The sequence below is a fragment of the Amblyomma mixtum genome, chromosome 5, assembly GCF_055824585.1.
Source record: "Amblyomma mixtum isolate Tamu chromosome 5, ASM5582458v1, whole genome shotgun sequence".
NCBI lineage: Eukaryota > Metazoa > Arthropoda > Arachnida > Ixodida > Ixodidae > Amblyomma > Amblyomma mixtum.
This window is the reverse complement of record NC_143016.1, coordinates 74,284,256-74,303,288: the sequence shown is the minus strand read 5'-3', so window position 1 is coordinate 74,303,288 and position 19,033 is coordinate 74,284,256. Positions and strand designations below refer to the sequence as shown.

General features: G+C 44.2%; 1 protein-coding gene across 2 annotated transcripts in view; it reads left to right on the top strand.

Annotated features, from left to right (window-relative positions):
* LRP1 (LDL receptor protein 1) overlaps positions 1-19,033 on the top strand; it is a 106,831-nt gene that overhangs the window by 64,705 nt on the left and 23,093 nt on the right. For both annotated transcript variants that reach the window (XM_089545155.1, XM_089545154.1), the window contains 16 exons: positions 1,565-1,705; positions 2,914-3,030; positions 4,292-4,420; positions 5,235-5,354; positions 6,637-6,759; positions 8,614-8,745; positions 9,361-9,483; positions 9,977-10,105; positions 11,434-11,642; positions 11,832-12,019; positions 13,387-13,613; positions 14,915-15,103; positions 15,930-16,068; positions 16,936-17,156; positions 17,544-17,678; positions 18,350-18,469. In XM_089545155.1, the coding sequence (XP_089401281.1) occupies positions 1,565-1,705; positions 2,914-3,030; positions 4,292-4,420; positions 5,235-5,354; positions 6,637-6,759; positions 8,614-8,745; positions 9,361-9,483; positions 9,977-10,105; positions 11,434-11,642; positions 11,832-12,019; positions 13,387-13,613; positions 14,915-15,103; positions 15,930-16,068; positions 16,936-17,156; positions 17,544-17,678; positions 18,350-18,469 (2,442 nt within the window). The remainder of the gene's footprint in view (positions 1-1,564; positions 1,706-2,913; positions 3,031-4,291; positions 4,421-5,234; positions 5,355-6,636; positions 6,760-8,613; positions 8,746-9,360; positions 9,484-9,976; positions 10,106-11,433; positions 11,643-11,831; positions 12,020-13,386; positions 13,614-14,914; positions 15,104-15,929; positions 16,069-16,935; positions 17,157-17,543; positions 17,679-18,349; positions 18,470-19,033) is intronic.

The following is a 19,033-nucleotide window of genomic DNA, read 5'->3' as shown; positions in this document are numbered from 1 at the left end:
CAACCCTCCGGTTGACAGCCGACAGCAAGCGGTGGTGTTGTGATAGACACAACACCCCAGTCAATCCAGCCCTGACACGAGGCTGCTAACGTTTTGGGTGGGGCTGCGGCTCACCACACACCGAGCACCGCCAGCCCCGAGGCGCCGTACACCCTTTAGGGAGCACAGATTAGCCCTATTTTAATAGGGCCGCCTCGGGTGAGAGTTCACCCATGCGCTTAGGAACCCAACCTCAGCCAGCCTTTGGCTTGCTTTACAGGCTCACGCCAACCGAGCCCGGCTGAAGAGACAGAGAACTTATGCAGCACAAAACTCCATCTCCAATATAGAAAATTTAAAAAAGGGCCACAATTTAAAAAAGGGCCACAAATTGGGCTTATGCCGCACGAGGCGGACTTATGGTTGCTTGGCAGGGGAACTTATCACTCATCCGCCAAGGCAACTGTTTGGTCTAAGACCCTTTTCCCAAGCATTTCACCCTAGAAGAGCCGAGCACCAGGCCAGGGGAAATCTTGTACCCATTAAAGAAACCGGTGGGTACCCGGCGGCACTGGGGATCGAGCCCAGCACCTCCCTAATGCGAGGCGGATGCTCTACCACAAGGCCACGCTTCGGTGCAAAAGAAAAAAACAAAAAAAAACAGACTGCTATAACCAGCAAAGGCAGAGCTTCGCTTTCCCTTCTGTGCATCGGCACAGGAGTGAAGTTCAGAGACTGGCTTTTCTTCTTTTTTTTTTTTTTTTACTTTGGCATGAAAGTAATGTGATCAGAGACTGCAACAGATGATTTTGCAAGGCTGGTACTGTATCATTAAGAAGAAGAGGGTGTAAGAGCATTCATTACATTTACCTCCCATATTTTTCGGCCTACAAATCGCACCTGTGTATAAGTTACACCCTCCAGCAAAGTGCGGTTTTTCTGGACAGGCAGCATCTTGTTGAGCAAGAACAGTGCACAGTGCGTGCAAAGCCAAACTGAAGTGACGCCTGCGGAGCTAACATCAAAATCGAAACTTTCCAGAATGTGGCCGGACTGGGTCTGGTGGCCGCTGCATTCAATCCAACCATGCCAAGGTTATGCAGTTCTACTCATAAGATAATGTTTTAAAAAGAACTACATTTCTTCTTCTTTTACGTGTTGATTTTATTTTCAATCATAGTTACTGGGCGCGGCAAAAGATTTCGTGCTGCGGTATGTCATTTTTCATCATATTATAAGACTCACCGACGAAAAATTGAGGGAAAAAGTACGACTTAGTCACCCATTTAAATTTGGTACAAGCCATTCAACTTTTATGACTTGGATGTGCACCTTCTGAAGTTTTCCTTGCTATGCGATGGTGTGCTAGATTCTTTGCGAACACCTTTCTTCATAATGCGACTTGATAATGTGGTGATAACACTTTGATAACTCTGGGCGATAACTTTTGTATTCCTGGGATTTAACGGCAAGTTTAGCATGCTCGGCTAGTTTTGACTGGTTGTGTCTGTCTTGGTAGTGCACAGTTGTTGGCAGTGACGTTGGGGGCACTGTTTAAAAAATGCGAATAATGTTGCTCCTTCAGCCACACCGCAGGTGTCCTGCCCTGCCATGTCCTTCCGCTGCCTGAATGGCCTGTGCATTCCGGACTCTTGGCGCTGTGATCGAGACATGGACTGTGAGGACGGCCAGAATGGTTCGCTCAGCTCGGACGAGAAAGGCTGTGGTAAGCGTCCCGAGTACTACTTCTATTCAGTGACAAATTCTCTTCATCGGATTTTATATTTGAAGTGTAGTATGAAAGCACTGTTGTGTGTGATTCGAGTGGAAGAAGAACGCGGAGTGTTTTCTGATCGTAGTTGCAGTAAGGTTTGCTAGCAGATTTGCTTGGATTATCGCTCAGTGAGTGCATTAGCCATAGCGCAGGGAGACCTTTAATTTGGGTACAGATGTAAAACCCCAGTAAAACCCCCTTTTAACACATCAAGATTTATTTGGTGCGTCTAGAGGTCACATACAGTAAAGCCTGCACATACAGAACTTTTTCGTCTGGGTTCATCAAGAAGTATCGAAGCAGGGCAAAAGTACTAAGAAATACACGTAATTGTTTCCTGCTGCTTGTTATGAATCACGGCTTGTGGGGAAGTCGGATGTCAGGAAGACTGGAAGCTGTAGTGTTCAGAGAGTGGCAGTACTATGTGCTCTCAGTTTTATCCACTTCGCTATTAGTACTATATTTTAAGTAGGCATATTTCATGCGTTCGCAGGAATTCAGAATGGAGCCCGATTTTTCTGCATCCAGATTCATCGAAAATTGACCTCGGAGAACTTTTGAATTTAAGTTAATCTATTGGGAACCATTTAACTTGATATTGCGTGGGTAGAAGTCCAGGATGCAAAACCAGGAAGATTTTCATTTGTAGAGACTGATAAGGGTTCACACACTTACAACAAACAGTGACTACTTTTCATGAGCAAGAAATAAACCTACCGTTATTTTATTTTCATCACGTGGCACCTTCTATATTTTGGATTAGCATTTGTACTTTTTTTTTTTTTCTGTGTTTGAAGTGTTCACTGCTCATTTATCCGTGGTACAGGGGCAGTCTATCTAGGAGCTGCTTGATGGGTTGCAGTGCTTTTGAAATTCTAGATGCCGCCATCGCGAAGGAGGATGGCTTTAAGAACTCCAGAATTGTGGTATGTACTGAAATAAGTAAATGTTATCAGGCTACGGTGTGTTCATCGTATGTACCTAATCTCTATGGTGTGCTGTAACTCCTCTTTGTTTGCTGGTGAAGCCAACTACTAGTATTTCGAGCTTAAGCCAAAAGTACTTGGGTTTTTGTTTTTGGCGCCATCTGTGAGACAACTGTTGCTTTAATGCGGTGATAAAAATAGTCGCACACATTTTGTCTGAAACTCCTGTTTCAGAGTACAAATGTGCAAGAGACCAGTTCCAGTGCTCTGATGGCGAATGCATAAGTCTTCTGAATCGCTGCGACGGCCAGCCCGACTGTTCAGATGGCTCTGATGAACCTCCAGCATGCCGTGAGTCAAACCTGGTATTTTTTTTACTTAAAATGCATGGTTCCTCATGCACTTCATCTGCACCACTCACAGAATTTTGCTGTCAGCTGCTTATGTATTAAAGTGACATTATAGGACCAACCTGCGCGTGTCTACATTCGCACTTTCTTGTTATGCACTAGTAACCAGGAGGTAAGAGACAGGGCCCTAGGCTTTTAGTTGTCATGTTTCCACTGTGATGTTCTTGTTCCCATTCCTCCTTGGTTTTGTGCCGCATTATGTACAGTCTAGCCCGGTAATAACGAAGTCGGCGGGAATCGGAAATCACTTCGCTATATCCGCTATTTCGTAATATGCGGACTACGAAAAAAAAATGCAAACATCGGCATACCGATTTATTGCCGCTGAAAGAAGTCGTCCAGCGTCCCCTGGACACGTTTCGCGAGTGCGGACTTCGATTGCGGCTTCCATACCATCCAGCTGCGAACCAAAGATCTGGTCGAACTCCGGACTCCCGAGGTACATCCGTAGCGTGTCAACAGCTGCGATGGTTTTTGCTGTCTTTTCCTCCCACGCACTTGTCTGTCTTGGCCACGAGAGTATTTGATGGCAGCAGAGAACCGCGATTGGCCAAGACGGCCGCTCTCTGCGACGTCATCGAAAAAAAAAAAAATCGTCTCTGTTCTTTTTTACATTTTTCCCCTGCGCGGCGTGCTCTACCGCTCTACGCCGTGACGCCGTTCAAGGACGGCGCAACACGAGACCGGCGTGCCATGCGATGCAGTGAAGCAACCTTTCGCTCCGCAGGAGAGCAGACGACGCCACGAAAGGACGCCGTCAGCCGAATTTTGCTCTTATTTCGCGGAAAAAATCGCCTCAAGGACGCAAAAATGTGTTGATTGGCAGATTATTTTTCGGTTGGTATTAAATCTCTTCGTTATATCCGCTGATGCGCTCTTATTTACTTCGTTAAAACCGGACCCAGAATGTATTGAAAATGCAAAAATGGGAATGGGAAATTGAAATCCCTACGTTATAACCGCTATTTCGCTATAAGTGGCTTCGTTATAAACGGGCTAGACTGTATTAAAAAGAATAAAATGAATAGTACAGCTGGAAACAGTGCCTTGCTTGCACTCCTCCATTAGAGCATTGTTCTTTGTTTGGAATATTATTTGTGGAGGCATGTAATAAATGGCTATGTGGTGCAGTCCTCTTGCTTGCTTGCTTGCTTGCTTGCTTGCTTGCTATGCTTGCGTAAATTTGCTCTGTATGCCACCAGGAATGCGCCAATGTGGTGACCGCGAGTTCAAGTGCAACAGTACGGGCCAGTGCATCCCCAACGACTGGAAGTGTGACGGCGCTGCTGACTGCCTGGATGGCTCTGATGAGGACCCGAGCCTCAACTGCAGTGAGTTTTTTTTCTTGCACAGACTCGGGTGGCCTGGCTAGCTGAGTTGCTCCTCATATGGGATGATTCAGACATCTTTGAATTCACGCAGAGTACAATTCGTGATGCTCCTTCTTGCTTGAGTTATTGAAACAGTAAAGCGTTTTCATAGTGCAAGCAGTTATATCATGCCGAAAATTGTGCTCAAGTGAGTTGGTCAATTTTAAACTCTAATATAGTCTTTTTGTATTTCTGTTGTCCTATTGGTTAGTGTACTTGCTTACACCGCGATTCTCACCCATAGTTCAAGGGGAGAGAGAGAGAGCAGGATGGGGAGGGGAGAACTTTGGGAGAGCAAGCGCAAAAATTTAGGAATTAAGAAGAAAAACATGGTAGTGATGTATGACATGTATTTCTCAAGAAGGTATGAAGACAGGCTCATTACTTGCAATGTCTTGTTCCGTGACTCGAGCAACTGTGTTGAGGCCTCACACGTCCCGAATTTCCTGACCTTTGAACCCGCCTAGTAGTGCCCCGTCTCTGTGCTGTAGACAACTAGTCAAGTTTTTCGCCTATATGGTGTGGGTTCCTACTGCCACTCACTCCGTGAAGTGTACAAATGTACCTAATGTGCATTTCTGTTAAGCATTTTATATGTATCGAATTGCCAGTGGGTGTCAAAGCTCAATCATTATCAGCTACTGAGCTGTAAAATTTACACTAAGGACAGCTCGGGTATTCAGAATCACACTTGATGTTTCGCACACCTCTATCTGCCTGCATTTTCGAGATTTGCGCTTCACCTGTGGGCTTTGCGGTCGGTGCTTTTGTGCAGCTCTTCGTCAGTGCAAGGAGAACGAGTTCAAATGCCTCAACCAAGTCTGCATCTTGGGGACCTTCTACTGTGATGGGGACCAGGACTGTGAGGATGGCTCGGACGAACCCAGCACCTGTGGTATGCCTTGCTAGCCATGAAAGTCGTCGGCCTTTGCGCAGTAGAAACCCGCTGTTATGTTCCCGGGTGCTGCGTTTCCCTGGCTGCTACGTTTTCGTCGGCCAGTCCCGTCCAAGCTCCCATAGAAACCCATGCAACAGAAACTCTGCTGATATATCGCAACTGTGGTAGCTTTCTTGCATGTTAATGTCACTTCGCGATAGTGCTTCACCACATGCCAGCATTAGCATTCTGACAGCCAACATCTGGTGCATGCGGAACGGTGACAGAGTCAAAGTGAACCCTAGACTTCATCGGCACTTGACCGTCACCGTGTTCGGCGGCTTGCAGTGTGTTGTACCTATGCCAGCAACGAGCACACTTATAGGTGGCATGAATCTTGTTGCGGCTGTGGGTGCAGTTCTATCACCAATGAGGCGCGGGCACAATGACAAAGGCACAAAAACAGAACTATGCCTCAGCAAAGGCCATGCATGCAGCTATGTACAAGATGTAGTTGGGCGGGTTGGCTCTGAGGTATGTTTCTCTCATCCGGGTTTTCCCTCTCGCCTGCAGCTTAAAAATGCAATTTCTAGGTTCTAGTAGATGAGGATTGCGTAGGATTAGAGCAGCTGTCGTGGAGACGGCACAGAAACGCGCAAAGTATCCGTACTTAGCCCATTTCTTGCATCCTCCCCCTTCGCTGCTGCCTCTCTTCTACTAACAGCTGCTCAGGCAAACTTGGAGCCATCGCAGGGCATTTAGGCCATTCTGTGCATGTGATTGATTGCAAGAGCCTTGGAAATTCCAGATAAGCATGTTCCGTTTACTAGAAGTGAAATAAAAAAACTGCAGGCAACGATGTGCATTTTTTTTTTTTTTTCATGCACGTTTCTTGGCTACTATATCTTCTGGCTGGTACATTTTTTTCCGCAGTGCCATTAAAAACTTAACAGCGGGGTTCTGCTGTACTAAACAAGAAAGAATGCATGCAGCACACATGTCGTAAATTGCTGATGTGACGTGAAAAAACCAGCCAGTACCTGGTGATGAGAGGATTTCATTCTTTTTTCCTTGGTGGTACTTGTAAGACACTATTTTTTTTAAAAGGCTACTGAGCAATGCATTTCGAAAGAAAGAAGAAAGACAGCTAGGTGAACACTGTTCTGAATATTTCATGCATCTTTAACATACCACGGCCAGCAACTCAAGAAATGCTCAGTATTTAGTATGTTGTTAGTGCTGCAGCTTGGCTTAAAAAATGGGTGATTTATCATTTTCTTTCTCATTTTCTGTACTTCAGAGAAGCACCATTGCCAAAGTGACGAGTTTACCTGCAAGAATGGCCGCTGTATTTCCAACCATACCATCTGCAATGGTTGGGATGACTGTCGAGACGGTTCGGACGAAAAGCCAGACTTGTGCAGTGAGTATTTCTGTTGGGTTCCACTGTTTCCCATCCTCCAATATTTTTTGATAATCTGAGCATCTGCATCAATAAGAATCTGTGCCCAGGTTTTAACAATGCAGTCTGCTTCGTCAAACATGACTGATGTTGGTAGGCAAGAAATTGCCAACCTACCTAGTCTGCAATAGCGAGTCCTCAGCGTGGAATGTTTTTGCCCTGTGGTGTCCACACCCTGAGCAGAACCTGTGGTGTTTAGGCTGAGGGTTCAGCTTATTTGAGTGTTACCACTGCGGACAGTCTACCCACAGCAAGACTGATGACATCTTGCACGGTGCTGATTGAAGGGGCTATCGAGCTCTACATGCATTTGATCAACAAAACAAAGTAAACTTGTTAAATTCTTAAGCAAACAAGGGAAGGGGAATGAGGGGCTCGTTATAAATATGAGTGAAGCCAACAGCCACAGAAACCAAGGGACGACACAGGGGATTTTTTTTTTATTTATTTATAGTGTGCTGTTGTTCGGTTTAGAATATTACTGAATATGTTATCGCTTAAAGCTAATTGATTAGAAAAGCAGAAGAAAAAACAACCGCATGCCGCCGGCGGGATCCGAACCCACGACCTCCGAATTACGCGTCCGGTGCTCTACCTCTGAGCTACGGCGACGGCTGTCAAACCTTCTGCTTTCGGGGGTATTTATGTTTACAAGTAACCTAACCTTGAGAGTGTTCATCAGCACCACCCACGTTCATAAGCGGCGGACGTAGAACGTCCTGAGTTACCGCAGTGGTGACGTAGAACGTAATCGAATGGAGAGGGTGGAAGCTGCGTGAGAACCCTCTTATGCTTCCTATGGCGTCAAGGCTGCCAGAACCGAGGCCCTCGCTAAGCAATTAAGCAAACAAGGGAAGGGGAATGAGGGGCTCGTTATAAATATGAGTGAAGCCAACAGCCACAGAAACCAAGAGACACGGGATTTTTTAATTTATTTATTTATAGTGTGCTGTTGTTCGTTTTAGAATATTACTGAATATGTTATCGCTTAAAGCTAATTGTTTAGAAAAGCAGAAGAAAAAACAACCACATGCCGCCGGTGGGATCCGAACCCACGACCTCCAAATTACGCGTCCGGTGCTCTACCGCTGAGCTACGGCGACGGCTGTCAAATCTTCTAGGTGAACTGGCTAGGCTGTTGGCTTCACTCATTGTTAAATTCTTAGTTATTCTAAGCCGTCCTCACAAATGGGCCATTCTGCCAGCCAAGATGGATGTGCCATTGCTAAACTGGAGCCAGCCAGATGTTGGTGAACGGACTGAAAAAAATTTCAACATGAATGTTGAAGCAAGTTTGCTGGCTTGAAAGTGATTTTGGCAGGGACGGATGGATTTTGATGGAGACTCCAGTACAGGGTACAAAATGACTTTTGTCTCTTGCCTTGACTGCACTTTCACCACCGTTTCTGGAGCAAGCTCCAGCAAGCCAGAGTTTGGCTGTGAGGTAAAAGGATTCCTTTTCTGGTATTCCAACTTGTTTTTCAAACTCAGTGCTGGAAATGCTCAGAAAGCCTGCCCGACTGGTAAAGAACTGCAGTTAGAAAGGAGAGACTGGGATATACGCCTGCTTGAATCTTGCAAGAAGAGAATGCACACTCTTGTTATGAAGTGACATCAGTGCAGAAAGTGGCAGCAGAAATTGTAAACATCAGTTACAGAATTATAAAGCAGCTATATAAATACTTTTATCTACTGGATACTTTCAGCAGCTTGGTGCATATCTCACGATTAGTCTTTGTGCCTGGTTGCTGCCTTGTGAATACTCAAATTTATCTGACGACTCACTGGCAACTGCCGCATTGGCTTTCTTTGCAGACAAACCAAGCTCCAAGGGTGCCTCCTGCCCAGATGGCAACTTTTTGTGTGCCAACAAGAACTGTGTCAACGAAAGCCTCCTGTGCAATGGAGAGAACGATTGTGGTGACTTCTCCGACGAAAACCAGTGCAGTGAGTGTGCCTGCTTTTCTGAAATGACCAGCCAAGAGCGTTTGAAGTCTAGCAGGCTTTTGATCGTTTTGGTAACCTAAACAATTTGGATACCAGAATGAGTGGCTTGGCCAGCGATAGAATTGTTTAAATTTCAGTGGTTCTGCATTGTAGTACAGTTAAACATCGACGTAATGAAGTATTCAAGATTTCATAACTTTGCTTTCACAAAACAATACAACGAAGCTTCAATACAACGAAGCAGATTTTGCCACACATTCAGTGTAACGAAATTTCCTTGCTGGCTGGAAATGAACGAGAAGAAAAGGTGTATTGTGGGCACGAATGGTTGAGCATAGCTTGCACCGAAGCTTTCACATACAGAGGCGAATTTCGATGTAGCGAAATTTCAGTATTGCGAAGCAAACTGCTGATTTTACCGACCTCGTTAAATCGGGGTTTAACTGTAGTGCGCCGCTTTCTTATAGTATTCTGCTGTTACTTTTGCTTCCGCACCTCAAAATTGCCGTGGACTTTTTTTTTTTATTGAGTGTGTCTTCTAAATAGTGTTGTAGTAGTGGATGGTAGCGAGACTAGTTTTACTCTAATTTTTCTCATTCTTTTTTTTTTTCCCAGATATTAATGAGTGCGAGCTGTCAATTCATGCTTGCTCACAGATTTGTGAGGATCGTCCAATAGGCTACAAGTGTAGCTGTCGTCCTGGATTTCAGCCAAAGTCCGATGGTCGCATCTGTGAAGGTCAGTTGCATGGAGGATTGCTTTGTGCAGTTCAAGGTTGAACAGGGCACTGTAAGGTCAGGGAATTCAGTAGCATCACAACGGTGAACCAAGGGCCGTTTCGCTCGTCACTGTTTTTTCTTCATTACGTATTAAGTGCCCATCATATTGATTGTAGTCCTGTTTTGTTCTTGCAGTTCTTAAGATCGTGATATTTGGAGGTCATAAATTGTAAGCCATAAGTGCAATCGAATCTCCCAAATACTGCACTTTTGCCTTCATTGGAAGAACAGGCAAAGCATTTATTCATAGAACCTGTGAATGAGGTGAACCTGCCTGTCGTAGGAGAAGTGTAGCAGCAGCGCATAAAAAGAAGCAATGCATTATTTGTTGGTGTGCCTCCAATTGGTTACCATGGTGGTAGTACTTGGAAGTAATATTGTGGAAGTGATCGCAAAGGGTTTTGGGGTTTGAGAGGTGACACGAGATGTCTTGCTTTGGTTGATTCATGCAGATGTGGATGAGTGCACCACCAAGTTCCCTTGCACGCACTACTGTCGCAACACGCTTGGGTCGTTTGCCTGCACATGTGCGGACGGCTACTTTTCCGTTGATGGGGGCCGCACCTGCAAGGCAAACTCCTGTGAGTATGTTTCGGATCACGCAGCTGACGCCGTGCTACTATATTAAGTGTGTTCATTCATGCCCATGGCAGCTAGCTGTAATACCTGGTACCGAAGTTATCGCAGAAACCCTTTGTAGTGAGATGATTTTTTTTTGGCCACAACATTTTGAATTGTAGTGCAATCTCTAAAGTGCACCAGGTGAAAGTGTAGCTATATTTTGTCAGTGAGCTGTTTCTTAGCTAATGCGTCAGCATGCCAAAAATAACCTTCAAAACAGCCCTTGATCATGTGTTGTACGTTGCAAAGCTTGCCTTGACTGTGTCCTTGCATTGAAGCTTGTACTAGTTGCATAGCTGTAACAGTCTCTTTGACATGCTAGCCATATGTTATCAGCTAACAAGTACAGTCACATATTGTCAAAAACCGTAAATAAGTTCAGTAAAGCCAAAATTCGTAACATAAAATTTTACCGAAAACTTGCATGGAAGCACAGTTTAGTCATTTAAAGGACGGCGATTGGAGAGAGACCTTTTCCTTAGTTTTAGCACCATTTCGAAGCCTCTTGCCGCCATTGTGAGTGCTGCAAGAGCCGATCGTCAAAGGCCAGTTAGGTTGGCTTTCTTGCACAGCACTGCCAGCTAGGGTGGCTTTTCCGCAATACAGTGGTGTCAAACAAAAAAATGAGGCATCAGAATGTAAACTGCTTTCACCACCTCTGTGGCAGTCGATCGGAGCATAGGATGGCCACTGGAAGCTTACACCATCGCTGCCAATGAGTGTGAGTGGTGCAGACTTGTGCCGCCCACCTGACTACCAGCTTTTCACGCCACTGAATCTTCAGTGGCACTGTTCTGGTGCTGTCACTTGTTTTGTGCAGGAAAGCCTGCCACGTGCCATTTGCACGTGCACAGCTTGGCACTCGGCAGTTTATCTGTTTTATGGCAAACCATGTTTGATGTGTAAAGTAGGAATTGCCTGTGTTTGTTAAAAATATCTCAGAACAGCTCAACACAGCCAATATTTCGTAATATCTATGTGCATTATATTGAGATTTGACTGTACAGTGTACATGTACACACACCTCTGACTCGTGAACATGTCAACTTTTTTGGTTGCACTACGTAGCTTTTGTGCTATAGACATTGTGTTATGGTTGAAATGCTACGCAAATACAAAAAGTTTGTAATTGACCATCGTATGTGGTCAACATAAGATGGTCAGCAAATATACAGGGTCTTTAAAGCTACTCGTATCATTTTTTTTTCATGCACTGTTAATAGCCTTTTACTCTCTCTATCCCGTTTTTTTTTTTTTTCATTCATGTTATTCCCTCTTTCTCTTGTAGCTGTGCGAGCTCACTTGCTGCTGTCAAATCGCTATTACATTCGGCAAGTCGACTTGCATAAAATCAGTTCAGAAATCCTGGCTCAAAACCTCACGAACTCCGTGGCTCTGGACTTCGACTCTGTTGAAGATTGCATCTACTGGTCAGAGGTGACCGCAGTGGGGAGCTCCATCAAACGAATGTGCCTCAAAGGGAAGCAGCAACATGAGGTATGGAGCTGCACGTGTTGGTAGCTGCTTCATGGCCACATTTTTAACCAACTTTGTTTACATTGCACTCAAAATACAGCATCAGGGGTGATGTCTTTCTTCTGTGCCTTGCTCTCTTTTCACTGAATGTGCATTTTTAGGCACAGCTTGCCACTTTTCTCATTGCCGCGCATTATCCGTGCCTTTCAGGTATTGCACTCGACGACAGTACAGAACCCAGATGGTTTGGCTGTCGACTGGATTGGCCGCAACCTCTACTGGTGTGACAAGGGCAAGGACACTATTGAAGTGTCACACTTGGATGGAAAGTTCCGCAAAGTTCTTATCAGGACTGGCCTTGAGGAACCTCGGGCCATTGTGGTGGATCCTGCTGATGGGTGAGCCTGCCTTTTTTTTTTGTGTGCGTGCGCTCATATTTGAAAAGCTCTTTGCCCTTGTATCATACTGCCATTGAAATGTATCGCCGTTGAAATGCCGTTGAAAGTGCGACGGTGTTCTTGAGCCATTTTATGTCTACTCTAAAAAGTGTAATTTCAGTGCATAAACACCTGATTTTATTTCTTTCCTAGTTCAAATTGTAGAGCTTAGTACTTTTCACCATGAAATTCAGCTGTTATTCGAGCAGTGCATCCTCTTGCATTTTGTCCTTAGTTGATGCTAGTGCTGACTTTGCTGAGTGCAGTGCTATTGTTTTTGCCATTCTGTGCTTAGTATTTCAAAGCTTAATTATGTTTTAATTTTAGGGCGACTCATTTGGTTGCCGTAATCTTGTTTCTGCCCATCTGGTGTTTAGCTGTTTTTTTGTACAAGGCTGAATCTGTGATGTGGTATTTTGTCCTGCATTAGAGGAGCCTAACTGTGCAGGTAACCAAAGTACATCTTTCTACTCCATTTTTATGAAAGCAGGGCACAAGGAAACCACTGGGTGTCCACATGTCTCAGTGCAAGAAAGGACAGCTCTTGTTGGCAGCTCTGAAAAAAATTTTGCAGACTTTTCTTCTTTTCATTGGCAAAGGAAGAATAGCGCTAGCTCTATTGGCAGCTCTTGCAGGCTTTGAATAAGATGGCATGGATGGAAGAGGCAGATTACACCATGTCAAATCAGCCGAAGTGTCAACTAGCACAAAGCTGCGGCTAGTGTAGCTGCAGTCTCTGGTGGGAGTTTCTGGACAACTCTTATCTACGAAAGGCATAAAAGGGAAAAGCCAGCGAACCACTATTAATATCACCCTCTGGTTTAACTTCTGTTTAACTCTGCCACACAAATAGCATTGCTTCTTCATAATATTTATTGCAGCATTAATGGTTTTAAAAAAAATTCCCAGCGTTCTCACTTTTCTCCAGAGCCAGAACTTGGAACCACACGACTACAGATTCACCTGAGTAACATTCCCTTTAGTCTGCAGGACAACACAGAAGTTCTCAGTAATGACTGACTACACCATCTGGAGGAAACTTCCTCATAAAGCTGTCACCGTGAAAGGTCTTACTGCACGCAGCTAGCAGGAAAAGGAGCACCGCTTTGTTGCTGCAATAATAAATTCGGCCACATGCTAGATTGTGCCATGTCTGCAATTATCCACTTACGGCTTAGTTGGAATGCCGTGCTCTTCAGCTTTTGCTGTTTCTCGTTTCTAGTCGATCAGTGAAACTGTGACTGTCAGTCACTGGTTATTTGCTTGCATTATGTATGCTCACTCATCCCTCATGGGGATTAATGCTAAAACTTTCTTTTCCATCTCAGGTACATGTACTGGACCGACTGGGGCGAACGCCCGTACATTGGAAAAGCTGAAATGGATGGTTCAAATGTGCAAGTCCTGGTGAATCGTTCTTCCGAGTCGATGGGCTGGCCCAATGCTCTCACCCTGGACCTGATCACCCGCCAGTTGTTCTGGGCTGATGCCAAGCACGACTACATCGCTACTGCCAACTTGGACGGAGGCAACATACGCATCCTCGCACAAAATGGTGTGGATATATTTTTCAGTGCTTAGCTTTGAATTGCAGCTTATTGTGCTAAGAACTGTTTGAAATACATATTACAGTAGCAAGAGTTGACTGGCTGCTTATCATCTTGTAAAGCCATAAGGAATTAAGCTAAAATGCGACACAAAGACACACAGACAGGATATGTGCAATATTAGAAGGCCATGTGTTAAGTAAAAATTGACGATGTTTAGCTTATAGTACTGTGGGGGGCCTTATACTTAGTGTTTCACCTAAGATGTTCTGCAATTGCTAAAAATAGGCTTTTTGAGTTAGAAGAGGGCTTTTTTTGGCATGAGCATTTTTGGCAGTGCATCAGAGTACAGCTAAGACATGCTAACTAGTAGGTTGTGTAATTAATACTGATTAGTTAACTTTTTGGCTATTACTATTGGTCACCTTATTTTTTGAGAGGCAAGCAGCCCACCGTAAGTAATGTCCATATCGGTTTATAGTTTTGAAAATGCAGTTACCCGCGACACTGTGGCCCAATGAATTTTGCCTACATCGTGCCAAATTACATGCGCTTTCGAAAAGCTTGCATGCAACGCAACTCCTCCAGTGCATATAACTTGTTGAAGCACACATAACTTGTTGAAATAGCTAAATTTGTTGGGCCAGAGCACCGACGGTAACCGCGCTTTCGAAATTCTAAAAACTGACATGGTTATACTTACAGTGGGCTACAAATCTTTGAATAAATAAGGAGACTGACAGTGATAGCTAAAAAGTTAACTGCTTGGTATTAGTTAACCAGCATACTAGTTAGCATGTCTTAGCTGTATTATGATGCGCTACACCGCTGCAATGCTATGCTAGAAAAAGCGCTTTTCTAACTCAGAAAGCCTATTTTTAAAAACTGCAAAACATCTTGTGTGCAATACCACTATTTGCAGTTAAAACGGGCATTGTGAGTAGTTCAGTTGCCTCTGTATATCTCCTGTGTAGACCCTCCCCCCCTTTCTCTTCGTACTATTATATTCAAGGAATGGGGTCTACTTTTAGACCATGTTGTTACACCGAAGGGAATGTCGGATTAATACTTCTGTTTCTACAGGGAGCAAATAATAACTGCTGCTGGGCCGAAGAATAGTTTTCATCTCAGTGTAAAAGCTTGCTGGTTACAGCCACTAGGAGCGGCTAAGTGCAGGCATTATACTAGACTTTTGGTCAAAAAACGTGTACCTCCTAACACACACTATATAAGCAGTACACTTCAGTAAGCCCTCAATCTTTGCCGTTGTCTTCTCAGCTCACTGCCTTTTGCCGTTTTTTTTCTCTAGGCCCCGCATCTCCGTTGCACCACGTCTTTGCCATGACACTGTTTGAGGACAAACTGTACTGGACTGACTGGGAGAGCAAAGCTGTGCTCTACTGCAACAAGAACAACTGCTCCAGCATCACCACCCTGGTGCGCACTGCCATTCGGCCCATGGACATCCAGGTGCAGCATCCCTTGAGGCAGAGACCAAGTGAGTTGGAAGGCCAATGTTCATTAGTGCAGCCACCATGCTTGTTGTTCAGCAGCTGTTGAACACCTATCAGCAGGCCGCCATGACGGCTCAGCAGTTATGGTGGTCAGCTGCTGACCCAGAAGATGCGTATTCGATCCCTGCTGTGGTACTCGCATTTCGATGCAGGCGAAATGCTAATGGCCTGGGTTCTGTATGATGTCAGTGCTCGTTAAAGAACCCCAGGTGGTTGAAATTATCCGGAGCCCTCCACTGCGGCGTCCTCATGGCCCGAGTCGCTTTGGGACATTAAACCCCTTAAACCATACCAAACATTCTCAGTTTCATGACTTTCAGAAACGTATATTAACAAAGGCTTTGCAAGCAGGACGTATTCGAGGTAGGATATGAATATTTCTCTTTTGCTTGATTTTAGACATTTGCAAATGGTGAATTTTTAATTTGAAGCGAGTACAAAGCAAATAATAAATACAATTCAAATAACTTTAAATCGCAGTGTACAGTTTGCTACTTCAAATGTAGTAGTAAAGAACAAAGCAGATCATTACAGCTCAGGAGCATACACCTAAAGGCATAGTTTGTGGACTTCACCAAGGCGAGTCAAAAATATATAAATAAAACAAAACAAAAATAAATGTTTTCAAACTTGTGTTTGGCAATGTTCAGTCTGCAGCAAGCCAAAGTGCAGTAAGCACCATAGTCCCGAGCCCTCACCACACAATATTTCATATGCTGCTGATTTTAAGTAAAATACAATACAAACCAGCAAATTCTTCATGCTAAACTTTTCTTCATTTTTTCTTCTTCTTCTTTTGCCTGCTCGCAGTGCCTGACAACCCATGCCAGGATAATGGTGGCTGTGCAACGTTGTGCCTGCTGAAAGCGGGAGGCAAGTCCACCTGTGCGTGTCCTGAAAATTATGTCTTGCAAGAAGACTCTGTGTCTTGTGAGAACAACTGCACCAGGTGAGGCACCCAGGCACCTCTCTGGGGACAGTCTCAGTCTGTTCAGTTTGCTCAGAAAACGGGCTCTAGTGGGGATAATCTTCCCGAGACAATCTTCGGGAGCACTTTCATCACCCGTAATAGTGTGACAGCACTCAGTGGGAGAATGGGTGTGTTGTGCATTCCTTAAGGGTCTCGGATTTATGTTTAACCTTGCAGGTAAAACTAATGAATGGAGCTTCTCACCCCTGCATATATAGGTTTGGCACGAAAATCGCTAGGCTTGAAAAATTTACCACCTGTGATGCTGATATACACAATCAGACTTCTCAGGTTTTGGTTTAAAGCACGGCGCTTATCAGTTAAAGATGCAAGTGACATTTGATTAATTCTAATTCGGTTGTTCAGAGCATGCCACTTGGGGAAATTTCTTTCACATCAAAGCGAAGAAATCCTGACCCAGCAATTGTGACTGCTTCATATGTGGTGCTGGTTGGTTTCTATGATGTTGCTTGTGGAGATCACCTGAGGCCAGTTATTATAGGTGATCATTTTTGAGAATCTGTACAAGGCCAGCTTATCACAAACCAACTCCATTTCTTCTTTTGTTTCTCATATTCTTCAGCAAGTGGAGGTACATATTTGAAGTACACACATTTTACTTTCCGAAAATTTCACAATACTTGGGGGCTGCACTCATTACGGGGGGTAATATATTGGCAGATATTTTTATTTTGACAGCCGCAATAGCAAGTGCGTCCATTGTGCGAGTAATTGTGATGTCTAAAATGCATGATTTCACTGCGGTATTGCGGCATCAGGGATGGGCAGTGGCACTGCACCAAAGTGTAATGTCGCGTCACCTTTCACTCTGTTCTTTCCTCACAGTTCGCAGTTTGTGTGTGAGAAGACGTACAAGTGCATCCCATCTCTGTGGCGCTGCGACACCCAGGACGACTGTGGAGATGGCTCTGACGAGCCAGCTAGCTGCCCGCCATTCCTCTGCAGCCCTGGCCAGTTCCAGTGTGCTGACGAGCAGTGCATCCAACCAAGCCAGCTGTGCGATGGCAAGCCGCAGTGCTCAGCGGGCGATGATGAACATGACTGTGGTGAGTTGACTTTACCTCTCACAATGCTCTGAGGATACTTGTTAGGTCGTAATGTGGTTAGGACTGTGTGAATATTTGAGTAGCCCGTGTACTGTGCGATGTCAGTGCACGTTAAAGAACCCCAGGTGGTCGAAATTTCCGGAGCCCTCCACTACGGCGTCTCTCATAGCCTGAGTCGCTTTGGGACGTTAAACCCCATAAACCAAACCAAACCATCAAATTATAATTTTTAAAAATCCTGTCAGAAAAAATTAGGCAGTGGCTTAGCTCTGGTTAAGCCTGGGTATACAAGTGAAAAGCTTCAGTTATGCTTGGTTTGACGGTCGACTATGCTGATGCACAGCTGGTCATAGAATTTTGCTAATATCAGGCTTTTTTCTTCTGCAGACAAGTACACCTGTTTACCAAGCCAATTCAAATGTCCTGGAAATGGTACCACCCAGGCATACTGCATATCCGTGGCATCGCGTTGCGATGGCCACAAGGACTGCGCTGTGGGAGGCGAAGATGAACTTAATTGCCGTAAGGAGCACCTCAATATTCACTCCTGCTATCATCTGCTGAGTTTCCCCGGAGCTGTGTTATAATTTAGCACATAAAAGTGCTGTTGGCAGTTGCTCCGGTTTTTGTTGAACAGCTTGCAGCATGTTTTGTTTATGGTATCGTGTGTGTGCACACAGAGATAATAGTTATACTTGTGTTGTGGCCCCAAGTAGACCTTCTTTCTTTCTTTTTCACACAGAAAATAGTGTTTAAAACAAGTTGATTATACTTGGTTGGGCTTGTGCTAGCTCTTGTGCTGAATCTATATTATAGTACATGCTAGCTTCTGAAATGTGTGGTGTGGAATTCATTTTGTTTTAAATATTTCCCTGAGTGAAGCGACAATAAATAATTTAATAGGGGGTCACAAAAGCACGACTCCTTGTTTCCAGGTATGTGCAGAAATGAAGGTTTTTTCTTTAGTTGTTTTCATCATCACATCCCTTTCAGCCTGAAGTAAATCTCAGCTGAGCCCAGTTGTTGGGTATGTGCTCTTTTAATGTTCTAGATCGTGGGCAGCAGTGCAGAATGCAATATTTTTTATTCTTTCGTACATGCAGTAAAAAGCAATTCATACTCTCTCTAGTTATTTTTGCTACACATTACAAAACAAAAAGGGAATTCATGTCTCTCTGAAATCTTATTTGCAGCACCGAAGACCTGTCCGGCCAACCAGTTCAAATGCAACAACAGCCGCTGCATTCCTGATGTGTGGACCTGTGATGGAGATAATGATTGCTTCGATGGATCAGATGAGCCACCCAACTGTGGTACGTATACTTCAGGGTTGTCTTTTATCTTTTTTTTTTATCCTGTTGTACACTACCACATTAGTTCAAACTTCAGTTAATTCAAACTAGGTTCGCATCCCTATGCGGTTCGAATTGGCGAACTTATACTATATATGTGAATTAACGTGCATCTAGAGTATATACAGATCAGCTTGGTGTAGTGTGACAAGTTGCACAAGGAGTTCCATGCTGTTCTAGTGTCTCACTGATTTGTAATTTGTTTGCAACACTTGTTTGCATGCAGGAAGATTTTCATAAGTTTGCAGGAATTCAGAAGAGAGAGACATGATTTATTACCACATTGAGTCTAGCATGGGGAAAAAATCTTTTGTTATGCAAGTTTGTGTGTGCTTTCTTTTTTTCATATGAATGCTTTTTCTTGTACAAAATTGTATTTGATGGTCATTGAAGTTGTGCTTTTCGTGTTAAGAGGAAGGAATGGCCCATGCATCGTAGTCATTTCACAGATTAATGAGGAATGACAACTGTATCTTCTGATCAGGCAGTTGATTGTCATAATTTTTCAAGAGTGGAACACTCATA